The 12,694-nt window shown below is 44.4% G+C and overlaps 1 protein-coding gene across 1 annotated transcript; it reads left to right on the forward strand.

Moving 5' to 3' along the window:
* The first annotated feature begins 16 nt into the window (after nt 1–16).
* Nucleotides 17–12,688, forward strand: PPP2CB (protein phosphatase 2 catalytic subunit beta). The gene is made up of 7 exons (XM_085310784.1): nt 17–259; nt 7,453–7,662; nt 7,907–8,080; nt 8,652–8,741; nt 10,304–10,465; nt 11,295–11,413; nt 12,048–12,688. The coding sequence occupies exons 1-7, from the start codon at nt 158–160 to the stop codon at nt 12,118–12,120; spliced, it is 930 nt and encodes a 309-aa protein (XP_085166910.1). The 5' UTR covers nt 17–157; the 3' UTR covers nt 12,121–12,688.
* The last annotated feature ends 6 nt before the right edge of the window (nt 12,689–12,694 follow it).

Genomic DNA, 12,694 nt, shown 5'->3' on the forward strand with positions numbered 1-12,694 from the left:
TCACCGGCCCCGGGGACGGGCGGGAGCGGAAGTGCGCAGGGCCGGGTGGGCGCCGCCATTACGGGGAGCGGAGCGGGCCTTAGCGGCGCGGAGGTTGCGCCGCGACCGTTAGGCGGGCGCGGGCCCGGCCTGCTCCTCCTCCTCTGCCTCCGCCGCCATGGAGGAGAAGGGCTTCGCCAAGGAGCTGGACCAGTGGATTGAGCAGCTGAACGAGTGCCGGCAGCTCAGCGAGAGCCAGGTCCGCAGCCTGTGCGAGAAGGTGAGCGCCCGCGTTAGCGGCCTGTGATGTGCCGCGGAAGGGAGCTGCTGGGAGACGAGCTGTTAGCGCTCACCTGAGTGCGGGGCTCACGGGCTGCCGAGGGGTACTGGCACAGAGCTGGGAGAGCGTAAAGGACTTTATCTGCTTTTCGGGACTGCTCTCGCGGCGGTAGTTGGGCAGGCTCCTGTTTGGGCTTGTTTTTTTTTTTTTTTCCCAGGTAGTTCGAGATTTTTATGTCTTTATATACTCGTGTGGAATTTTGACCGAGAAGTTAGATGTTTGTCTGTGAAAACTCCCTCAGTACAATAATCTATGACTAAATGAGGATTGTCTTTTTCTTTTTGAAGAGAGTTGAGGAATTGAAATAGGCCTCTTCCTAATATAGTTGCAAAGATTGTTCTTTCTACTTGTTTCTTATTTATTTTACTAACTAGCAGAGATGATTGCTGTGCATCAGGCTRTTGGAAGAAGCTCTGGGTTTGCTTTCTTGAGCTGACTGATAAACTAGGAAGTATATAGGGAAGATCAGTTCAGCCTTCCTTTCACCATCATGCTGTTGATGATGAACTTCACATTGCTGTGTATTGCCTGTGTGTCTTGCTCAGTTCTCTTGGAAGCAAAAGCTTTGTTTGCTGATACCTACCTATAGCTGGCAACATATTCTAATCAGCATCTCAATATCTCAGTGCAGACTTTGGAAGATGCAGCTCTCTCTTTCTCCCAGGTCTCTGGTAGGCTACCGCAGTGATACAGACAGAGAGGGTCTGTGCTGAAAGCTCATTAAGTGCCAAGGGTGCCCTTTGGAAAAGTAGGAGCTGTCTGTTTGAATGCTGCAGGTGGAGGCTGTGTAGGACTCTAGACTCTGGCTTCCTGGTCAGCGCTTTCGTCAGTGGTTCTGCCTTTTAGATAGGTCCGTCAGCCTTTCTTTTTTTGCTGCTCTTCCCTTCTCATCTCATACCATGGCTGTCCACTTGCTTTATGGCTTTCTGCCTTCACCTGCTCTGAGGGAGCTGCTTCAAGCATTGCTGGTTGGGAACTGCTGTTCTAACCAGCAAGGTGTGAGATAAGACATCACTCTCCTCCTCTAGCTGTGCTGTTAATTAAGGAGCTGTGGTTGCTGTGTCTGGAAAAGCTGAAGGATAATGCCAGCAGTTTGTGGTTGTACGGAGTGGCAACTTAGGGSACAGAGTAGAGAACACAGCTGAAGACGAAGGGGACATTTGCCATCTGCGTGATGAGTAGGAACTCTGAAGCTGTGGTGTGTTTCCTTTTAAATTGATGTAAGCTATTACACTGCCTTGTATTGAGGAAAGGTGCTGATAATTGATTGAAACAACCTGGGTATGAAGTAAATGCTTTGCAATAGTCTTACTCTACTTAAGTTTTTTTAGGGAGTGGTAGCATTTAGATGGTAGTAGAAGGGAGCACTTGGGTATGTAGGCTTGCTTTCAGTGTGAAGCAGCTCTGCCAGAAAGCTAGTTTGGTTTGTTTGCCTGAGATAGTGTCTGGAGAAATCCTTATAAACTTTTTTTTTTAAGCWCTCCCTTTCATGCGACTCATTTCTAAAAGGTCAGGCATGGTAGTACCTCATGCCACTGGCTTAGATGTGTGAAAGTGTTCAATGGGAAAAGAACAGAAACATTGAGAACAAAATAGCATTAAAAAAAAAAAACGAAATAAACTGTGAAAAATTCTCCAAGACTTTCAAAGTGTGGCTTATTCTTCATTTTAGTTGTTAGCGTAATGGTCAGTAATGAGGAAAAGATTGGATGTAGTTAGGCTTGCTTAACGTAYGCCAAACTATTTTTCATACTGAGAGGTCTTGAACTTTTCACTTGTAAAATCATGCTCTGTCAATTGGCTTCAGCTTCCCAGTTGCAATGTAATTTTGGCTGCTAATGCATCTGTAACTTTATGCAGTTACCAAGATTTCATCTAAAGAAAATAAGAAAGCACTCGTTGGTTTTAGTGATCTGGAAAATGAAATGTAACTAAAATCATGCTAACATTAAAACAATAATAGAAGGACAGATGATTATGATTACTAGTGGAGCCTGCAGAAATGAGAAATGTTCTGGCACTTTAGGCGAACGGCATCAGATGCCTTGCATCTTGTGCTACTTCRCTTAACATCATCATCATAGACTCTCTTTATAGAATAAGCCTGTTTTATAAACTGTTTTCCACTCTAAATAGGCAGTTAAAACCTAGCGTTCTGTCTTGGGTTATGTCTGCACTTCCATCAGCGATGCAATGGCAGCTTTTGTAGCTGTGCTTATGCTACTTTTAAACTTGTTAACTCAGGTACTGCTGGCAGCGTAGTGTTTGCTTTAGGGAACTGGCTTTGAACTTTCCTAGCTATTGCTGCCCTGTATAAACCGTGTTTTCGGGTAGCTTAGGTCAGGCTAAGAGGCCGGGGAGTTGGAGTCATTTAATAGGAAGTAATCCCCAGTTAGGCGGTGAAATCTTTGAATGCGTGCCTCTTGTTTTAAAGTTCAGCTTGGGTCAGCAAGTTAATTCAGATGCAGATCAGGCAGAGAGCCATCCTAATTCTAATTATGTTGATGAAAAACTGTTTTCATTGGGTATACAAGGGAGTGTAAAAGAAGGCAAGTAAAAGGCTGTTTCTTAAGCACTGGCAAACAGCCATCCATCAGCATCTAATTCCTTGCAGCTTATTTTTTATTTTTTTGATTCTTGTTTCTATGTGGAATAAGGGGTTACAGTCTTGTAGCTGCCAGCAGCTTAAGAGCTTTGTGCTCTGAATTGATGGAGTCAGGTATTCTAATAGCTAAGGAAGACTTGCATTTCTTGCACAGTTATCAAATGGTGATTTTTAAATTGATTCTTCAAACCGAGCAGGAGGAGCCAGTTAATGCTGTAGGGAATATTGCTGTTGCAGGCACATACCTATGACACTGCTGCCCTCTGAGATCATTTCACCCAGGAATTTTCATAGAATGAGCTTGTAAACTCTTCTGCACTAATTAGTGAAATTAGTACGAGTGATGAAGCCAAGTAGCATTCTGGATGCTGTTCAAACTGTTAAATTCCAAGTGTTGTGTTGAGTTGTGGCCAGGAGCATGTCATCTCTCCTGTGATGAAGTTCTTCCTAGKGTATGCTAGCACATGTCTCTCTGTAAGCATGTGTGCACATTGATAATTTGCTTTGGGTCACTCTCGGGGCTGTTGAGTGTCCTCCGGTGCCTTGCTGCTGAAGGGCAGGACAGCTCCATCCCTCCAGTTTCTGCTCTCAGTTTGGAGGTAATCTAACTGGTATTCACCATGCTGCTGGTTCTTGTTTAGGCCAGACTCGCTGGGGATCTGTAAGATTTTAATAGCCTCAGTGTACCAATGGACATTCTAGTTTGATGTTTACCAGCTGATCAAATGACTGTTGAATTGTATTTTGGTCAGAAATTCTGTAGCTGTTTTCTCAGATCTTGAATTCAAAGCCTGGGAGCATCAAACTGAGGTCATCCCACAATAAGTGAATCTTCCAAAAGGAGATGAGCTGCTGTCCTCTCTCAAAAGATTCTGTATAACACTCAGGTGCTTGGGATCTTTGAAGAAAGCCCGATGCTGAAAATCTGTCTTCTGGTTAGATCCGCTCAGCCATGGAATYGGCTGATCCTGTAGCCAGATCTGAAAAGTGTGGTATTTGATGCAGACTTGATGTAAGTCTATGCTGGAGGGATTGGCCTCATGGTAATCTTGATGTTAGCCTTAAAGCCAGTGCAGTGTCTCATGTTTCAGAGCAGAGCATGGAAGAGTTCTGTTCAAGCCCAGAGACAGCTATAACAGGCTAAATGGTAACAGCTGGCAGGCAGCTTAAGAAACTGCCCTCTTTCAGCTGCTAGCTCCTCCTCTCTGCTGTGGGAAAACTTCTAGATGCTGCTAGTACTGAAATCTCCAGAGTCTGGCCACTGGTCTGGCTTCCTAGTATATGTTTGATGTGAGCGTGTGGGACCTGTTACTGCAGAAAAGGAGCCTCTTCTCTCCACCCTCCGTGCTGCTTTACCTGCACTTGGTTTGAGGATGGGCAGTGATCTGCAATCAGATCTGCAATCTGTACAGATTAGTGAGATGGAGGATGATGGTATGGTTGAGACATGAGGAATTATGTATAATATCTATATGCAGTGTCCTGTATCTCTTCCCCAGAGACTGGAACTAAGGATGTTCCTTTTTATGCATAAGGGAAAGAAGCAGTATGCATGACCTAAAAAGGCAAAAAATGCCTAATATCTTTTGGTATTATAGAATTAACTCTAATTCTCACACACACACACACACAAGTTCTTTCTTGAAACTTGTGTCAGAACACACTGAGAAACTCTTTTGTGATGGTTTGTGGTTGTATCTGTGTCTCACAGAGTGTGGAAGCTCTCAGAAGGCAGCACAGGTGCTTTTAAAGACATGMCCCCTGTGAACAGAGGGAATTTGGGTAAGGCTGTTGCACTGAGAGGTGCAATGTGTTAATCAGTTTCCAGTCAGTACAGAACTGTAAGGTAAACTCCACAAYGTGAAGTCGGAGATGTCTGCTGTAGATATCTGAGTGTCAGTGTCACATCTCTGGAGTCATGTACCTTGTTCTGCACGCAGCAGCTGTGTGGTGCCTTTGCCCTTGTCTGCTTGGGTTTTAGTTACTCTTCTCAAATACCCCTTTTGCCTCTTTCGGGGAAAGTACGTAGCTTAATGTTTGTGTGTGAAGACCTGCACCCTCAGGGAGCCAGAGTGTCCTCAGTAACCAGCTTTTCCTGCTGTTAATGGCAGGTGGGGGCCTAAGTCATCCTGAGCTGAGGGACTCCGTGACGAGTAGCCAGAAGATCACGTGTGGTGACTGTTTAGCACTGGTGATCTTCCCTTCCTTTTATCTGCTCTGGACTGAGCTTATTCGTGGGCGTTCTCTGTACCTCAGATGTGCCTGGGGCTCTGATCTACTCAAGTCGATGAGGTGGAGACAACAAAACAGACGTGGTATTTGATAACAATAATAAGGTGATGCAGATAGTCATCTTTTTCTACACCCAGTGGTTTCTGGGCTAATCACAGTCAGCAGCAACATATGGCCTAAGTCCAAGGATGCCTTCCTTCTGTCCGTGGTCATTTTGGCAGTGGTCGGGTAGCRCCTGTGAAGCTGGTTGTGGCTCTGTATTTTTAGAGTCCCTCCCTTTGCTTTTCCAGGTTGTCGTGCTTTTAGAAATTCTTGAAGTCTTCTGCTGGGAAGAGGGTTGGAAAACTGGCAGGCAAAGAGTGCTACAGAAATTCCTCTTGTGCTGTATAGTGATGTTCTCTGCAAGGCTAGTAAAGTTAACGTTAGGAATCCTTGTTTTCCTCAGTTGCTTTAGCAAAAAGAGGAGATCTGCCCCTCTCCAAAGGAGGTTTTTGTTGGTTAGTGACCAAGTGTTCCAGGAACGGCTGGAAATAGCAAAGAAAGGCTCCCTTTGCTGACGTACGGTTCCTGTTATCTCTTTCAGATAGCATTGCCATGAGTAAGTGCAGAGCCTCCGGGGAGCTGGGGCCACCCCAGAGTCCGCTGAATAGGCACTCACAACTCAGTATTGTTCTGCTGAGCAATGCTGGCGCCATAGCGGTTCCCAGCTTTTGTGCCAGACAAGTCGCTTCTTCACGTGGAGCCTTCCCTAACAGCATCTCCGCTCTGCGATCGCTCGATGAGCTGACTTAGCAGATACAGAACAAACAAGCTGTTCGTAGTGCTGTTGCCACAGCACAGATCCGCTTCTGCAGAGGCCTGGGTTTTGGAGCAGCGTGATTGCATTATGAGTGTGCAGGGATTTTGAGGGGGGGAGAGCGGTAGGGTCTGAGTGATCCCAGGAGAGGAAGGCAGTGAAGAGGAGCACTGTGTGGCAGCAGAAGTGGTGTTCCAGCCTGCTGCTGTGTTGCYAGCAAAAGTGGCTGCGTGTGTAGTTCCCCGTGGCTCTGTGGGGCTTGTGAACAGTCAGCCAAGCAGTTGAGATGGTAGCCAGCCTCAGGTGTGGCAGGAGGGAGTTTRTGCATGCTGCGCATCATTGCAAGTGTGGCGACTTCTCCAAGATGCCTAGGAGGTCATAGTTTTCCTGTTAATGTTAATACCAAGTACTTCCATGCATGCTTTTGTAAATTGAGTTATTTAAGAAGTTGTAATAGTTGCCTGGGTGATGTTCAGCAGCTCCTTGGGTGTTTCTGACCTGAGTGTGGAGAGCAAAATTATTGAGTAAGCTCTATTTGTACCAATTTTGCGCTGAACTTGGTGACAGGACGTGGGATGGCCTTGCATTAGTTGGGGGATCACTGAAGTTCTCRAGGTAACAGCTTCTTGGTATCAAGATACCTAAGGGTACTTGACTTTGTCAGAGTGCTGATTGCTGCTTAGATGAGATGAACAGGCTTTGAGCTCTGTTGAACATGTGGATGGAGAGATCTATGAAGGGACTGATATGTTTTAAAAAATAAAATTKTGCTTAAGGCCACACACATGAGACTAATGAAATGTACTGGCATAATGCTTTATATTGTCTGCACTTCAAAAAAAAAAAAAGTTTTAAAGCACAAGATTAGTAGATGAACCCCAGGAATGGTAGTCTTATATCCAATGGAAGTCTTGGAATTCACACTTCTGAATTCCAGGGGAGGCTGAGAGGCAACTTGTTTAGTTACAGCTCTTTGAAGAGCTCTCTGTGCTTCARTAGAGGCCTGTGAAAAAGACTTTTAGCTTTTAATTGAAAATAAAGGCAAACTGAGTGAATTGCTGAGCATTGGGAAAGCCAATTTCCAGAAGAAATGACAGTCTCCTTATTTTTTGAAATATTTTATGACTCTTCTGTTGTAAAGCATTTTGCCTTCTAGTAGTATTCAGCCCTTTCCAGTCTCAACATTTCCAGCTGATTTTGAGTCTGCCAAGAATTTTTAGTGCGTTTTACTTATCAGAGATAAAATTTGTTTGTTGTAACTTGTAGTACTAATGAAATCCTAATGACCTGGCCTCACAGTAACAGACTTGCTTATCTCTTTCCACAGCAATCTGTAGAATGTGCTTTGTCCTTGCTTATCCAGCAGTCTGCTTTTCCAGTGGTCAACTTGAGCTACCAGAGCGAAATCAGAGTTGTGACGTGAACGCGGTGGAATAATTTGCAATGTGCTTATGGAGGCGCTCCTTGGCTCTTAGTCCTAACTATCTTTTTTCTTGCTAGGCTAAAGAAATTCTCACAAAGGAATCAAATGTGCAAGAGGTACGTTGCCCTGTCACTGTCTGCGGGGATGTCCACGGTCAATTCCATGATCTTATGGAACTCTTTAGAATTGGTGGGAAATCGCCGGACACAAATTACTTGTTCATGGGAGACTACGTGGACAGAGGCTATTACTCGGTGGAAACAGTAACTCTTCTAGTAGCATTAAAGGTATGACCTGACATTTTTTTTTTTAAGCAGTCTTAGGTAAGACTGATTTTGGGGGGAGGGAATTGACACTGCTGCTGGCTTGAGCTAGACCTGTAAAAATTGAATGTTAATGGACAAATGTTTTTATGTAAGAGCTGAATACTTGGCTGCCTTTTGAAAATTACCACTAGCGTTTTCTTCCACGTTGACCATACAATGCTTATGCTCTAAATAAATGAATAAATAATGTCTTCTTCATCGATAGGTGCGTTACCCAGAACGCATTACAATACTGAGGGGAAATCATGAAAGCAGACAAATTACGCAAGTGTATGGCTTTTATGATGAATGTCTGCGAAAATACGGAAATGCCAATGTCTGGAAGTATTTCACAGATCTCTTTGATTATCTTCCACTTACGGCTCTAGTAGATGGCCAGGTAAGCTTTTGTGCCTTAAATAAGGAGAAGTCTCCATCTCATAGAGAGGAGGTCAGGCAGAGCTACGCAGGCTATGTTATCTGACCTGTATGGGAACAGTCTCAAGTGAGCTCCCTTAGCTCGTAGGCAGAACTTTTTAAAGTTCACTTACTTATTAGGGATGGTGGGAGGAGTTTAATGAGGTATTAGTGCAAGCTAATAGAGCAGCAAGGCGTTTGCCTCTGCTTCCTAAGGAACACTGGGGTATTACACATTGAGTTTAAAATAAGCTCCCAACAAGTGGGAGGCCCTTTGGGATCTGTTATGTGAGAGTTGCGTTGTTACTGTGAGGCAAGATATCCTAGAAACTGAAGAAATATTATCGTTGTTGCTGCTCTGATCTTCATATAGAATTCGTAGCCTTTTAGTTTTGTTTCCGTTCTCTGGAATTAAATCTGTGATTAGTTCCTTTGCTGTGAGGGTAAGAATGTTGTAACCGTGAAGGAATGGTAAGAGTTTCGCATAGCTGTTTCTGAGGTCAATCTTCCGGTAACAGAATGTACTGAATAGATTGGTCTCTTYTCTGGAACAGATATTCTGTCTCCATGGCGGCCTCTCTCCATCGATAGATACACTGGACCATATCAGGGCTTTGGACCGCCTGCAGGAAGTTCCACATGAGGTAACAAGAAAAGAAATGTATTCTAACTTTAGGTATCTGTTAGTTGACAATGCAAGTGCAGCCTTGCTTTGAAATGCATTTACACAGTGAGATACACTGTTATGCAGCGAACTATTGCCTTTGTTAGAGCTAGAGCAGATGAACATCAATTTGGGCAAAACAGCCCCCAGACAATATACTCCAATTACAGCAGTCTGCAGAAGGGGAGCTGTTGGGTTTTTACAGCTGTTCTGGACTGTAGCGCTGCCTTGAAGAATTGTTTGGCAGGGAAAGCATTTACTACCTTCATCCTGGTCGCAGACTTGCTTGCGAGCAAGCTGCAGTTGCGTGAAGCTGTGTCACGTCACCGTCCATCCCTCCTCCCCGACCAGTGCTTTCGTGTTCTGTGCTGAGTCACTGGGACTGCTAGCCCTTTCTTCCAGGGGCCTGCCCTGTGGGATGTGCTCATGTGGGGCAGCTTGGGGGATGCTCAGCTGAGACCTGGACTGAAGAAGCCTCTTTTCAAGGGCCCAGGGGAGCGGATGACTCTGCCTTGGTGGAGTGGYGGGGGCTTAGTAAGAGAGGTGGATGTCTGCTGGTTAAAAAGAACCATTTCTCCTGAAACACTGCGTGTCTTGGGTACAACACCAAGGACTGTGCAGCAAGGTCTGCTCAAACCTTCCAACAGCCTGAAATAGCTGCGTGAATTGTCCCAGCACTAGGAAGTCACCTAGAGGGGTTTTGAAGCGTAGTTAGCGTTGATGATTGTTTTGTTGCTCTGTGGATTCCGCAGTCCCCTGCTGCATATCTGTGTGCTGAAATCTGACTTTCCTGAAAACTTACGTGTGTGGTTAGTGTGATACCTGCTGTTTAGCTCGGAACAGTGGGCCAGAAACAGCAACAGACTTGGATTGGTGGGTGTTTCTACTGACACTTAGTTCCTAAATAACTTGACAAGAAAAACTACTAAGCTTCACTTGTGACTGTTGGAAATATTCTGGTATCAGTCTTCTAATGTCAAGTCTAGCAATGCTGTTTAGGAGARGAAATCAGACGAATAGTAAATCCCTTGGCAGAAGGGCTGCTGAAGACTAGACGTCCATCTTGTGGAGAGTTCGTAGCCCTCTGCAGGTCCTTGCTCTTTCTTTCATTTATTGCAGCTTGGCTGGTGTAATTAGCCCCTTGCCTTTCCTTGGACATGTGGGCCTTATTAAGCTTCGAGTGTCAGAAGTGAGAATGCGGATCTGCGCTCCGTGTCTTCGTATTGCTTATGCTAGCTGAAGTTAGGTCATAYACTGTTTGCGTGCAGGAGGTGGGAACAGTTTTCTGGTAACATGGACTTCTTTATCAGCTGCATACACAGTTGCTTCCCGTGAAAAGGTGTTTACTGATACACTGAATAACTAGCTGGTGATATGATATATAAACACTTGTGGCTTGTGTGCATAGAATAAAATGTTGGCAAGTCTTTTTTTTTTCTTTTTTTCTTTTTTTCTTTTACTGTAAATGTGTTTTCAAAGGGTCTTTTTATATCTGTCTTACTAATAAAAGGAGACTAATGAAGCATGCTGATCTCTTCCTAGGGCCCTATGTGTGATCTGTTATGGTCGGATCCAGACGATCGTGGTGGCTGGGGTATATCTCCTCGTGGTGCTGGCTACACATTTGGGCAAGATATTTCTGAAACATTTAACCATGCCAATGGTCTTACACTGGTCTCCCGTGCTCACCAACTTGTCATGGAGGTAGGGCAGGAGCCTTCTGTGCTGTGCTGGGTGGGGCTGCAAATGCTGGTGTTTGCTCTGGGATCTTCCACTGATGGGTTTGTGGATGCTGACACCTAAATGCCAAGCAGGCACACACCTGAGAGAAATTTTTATTGTGTGAAAACAGCAAGCAAAGTGGAATGCTATCCTTCACCTGCTACCTAAATAAGGGATACTCTGTGCTTCTTCCCAGTCTTCCAGTAAATTGCCAAAGAGACCTGCTCACGTAGCACATGTGGAAGTAATAATCTACTTAAATGCTGACTATTTCTCCCCTCCTGTATTAAATAGGCAGTCCTGTAATAGACAGCAGTCAGATGTGACAGATTAAGCTATAATTTTGGCTGTTGGTAGGCTTTCTTGTATGCCTTACTGGAAAAATGCCAGGTGGGTCAATGGAGCAGACTTATTTTTAAATCCGATTCAAGTCGATCCTATGTGAGTAGTAGTAGTGTGTGTCAGTCTCTCGTGTGTGAGCTGGTGAATTCTAATACTTGGTGAGTTAAATCTGAAGGCTTATTTCAGCCCTCTGGTTCTTTCACTGGTATAACGCGTAATTGGTGTACAAAATGGATGATCACACAAGTGACAAYGGCTTGTGTGTTCTGTGTAGAGTAGTTTAAGCTTTTTGCTATCTAACTACAGCTTGTTCTTGCTGTAGAGTGTTCTTTAAAAGGAACAGTTGAAAACACTTAAAATGTACCGTTTCACAAATGACTTCTATCTTTTTAGGCCTTAGGAGGGAATTCAGATTGGACTGAGAGCAGAGATTTAACATTAACTGTTTTTTTTTTCCTTTTTCTGGCAGGGTTATAATTGGTGCCATGATCGAAACGTGGTTACCATTTTCAGTGCGCCCAATTACTGTTACCGCTGTGGGAACCAGGCTGCTATCATGGAACTAGATGACACTCTAAAATATTCCTTGTGAGTAACCTGGTTCAGGCTGTTCTCTCTTCCTGTTTAATTAGAGTTCTGCGTTGGTGAGAGAGGCTGATCCTTTTCTAAGGGAGACTTTTGTGAAAAGCCAGCTGCTTAAACCAGGCTGCGTTTCACATTATGTACTCTCTCTGTAAGATGATCTAAAAATAAGTAGTGAATTGAGCACTAAAAAGCTCTTTAGTACTGCGTACCTCATTTTCCTTACTTCTGCATTCTGTTAATCACTCCTTTGCCCAAACTTGTGGGAGAAGAAAAGAAAAGATCTTTTTCGTTTTGTTTTGTGGGGGTATGTGTCTTTTTTGGGTAGCACCGGGCTTTGTAAAGGTTAGTGAGTGAATTTTGCATTCAGCTGATCTGCCTTGCACAGACGGGCTGTGGAAATGTTCGCTGTGTAAGCAGAATTTCTATCAGTTGATGAGTTTGCCTCCTACCACTTGTTGCTTTGGGGACCTCACATGGCCTCTGGATTTAGATGCRGGGCTGTGGGAAGTCTGAACCGTTTTGTGTGGGAGCAGCTGGGATACGGAAGCAACAGCAGCGGGAGAGCATCTCGTACGTGCCGCGTTTAAAAATACATTGTGCGGAGGGGGAGAAACCATCTCTTTCTCWTTTTCTGCAGCCTTCAGTTTGACCCAGCACCTCGTCGTGGAGAGCCTCATGTTACCCGTCGTACCCCAGACTACTTCCTATAAATGTCTCCTAACCTCCATAGAAGGAAGTACACCTGGCATTTTAAAGAGCAACAATATTTACACGTTTCTCTAAGAAATTGGGGTTCGTCTCAACTTGCAATCCCCATCATGGACCAAAATGTGCCATACTGAGGACGAAGAGTGTTTAGCACAACTTTGAGACTGAATTCCTTACAACACTATATATCCTATACCGATCAGTCCAACAGTCAGTTTGCCTGCTGTATTTGTGGTCATTGTTTTGTTTTGTTTTGTTTTTTTTCTTCTGGACTGTTCAGAGAGAAAAGATAACTCTTAACACTTCCATCTCCTTTTATGCTTCTTTGTAAATTTTTAGTTCTAGTGGTTAACTGGCATGAAGTAGAGTTTGGAGTTTATTTTTAAGGGACACTAACTTCTTAACCTTCCACTCCTGTTTTATTGGAAGACAAGCGACTTAACTGGAGCAAGGAAGCAATTTCTGGAAARGGGTGGGGGGGGAGGGAATGTCATAATAAGGTCACAGCGGCGTTGCCCTTTTCCAGCTCGATTTCTGTTCTGTGTTGACCCTTCCCCCCTCTTTTTTTTTTTTTTT

The sequence above is a fragment of the Rhea americana genome, unplaced genomic scaffold, assembly GCF_003343005.1.
Source record: "Rhea americana isolate MKP2758 unplaced genomic scaffold, rheAme1 scaffold_326, whole genome shotgun sequence".
Taxonomy (NCBI): domain Eukaryota; kingdom Metazoa; phylum Chordata; class Aves; order Rheiformes; family Rheidae; genus Rhea; species Rhea americana.

Bases quoted from the DNA above. Each gene is read 5' to 3' on its own strand.
- PPP2CB (XM_085310784.1), top strand. From the start codon at position 158: ATGGAGGAGAAGGGCTTCGCCAAGGAGCTGGACCAGTGGATTGAGCAG. The intron at 260-7,452 runs GTGAGCGCCCGC...TTTTCTTGCTAG, and splicing joins TCCGCAGCCTGTGCGAGAAG to GCTAAAGAAATTCTCACAAA. The intron at 7,663-7,906 runs GTATGACCTGAC...CTTCATCGATAG, and splicing joins CTCTTCTAGTAGCATTAAAG to GTGCGTTACCCAGAACGCAT.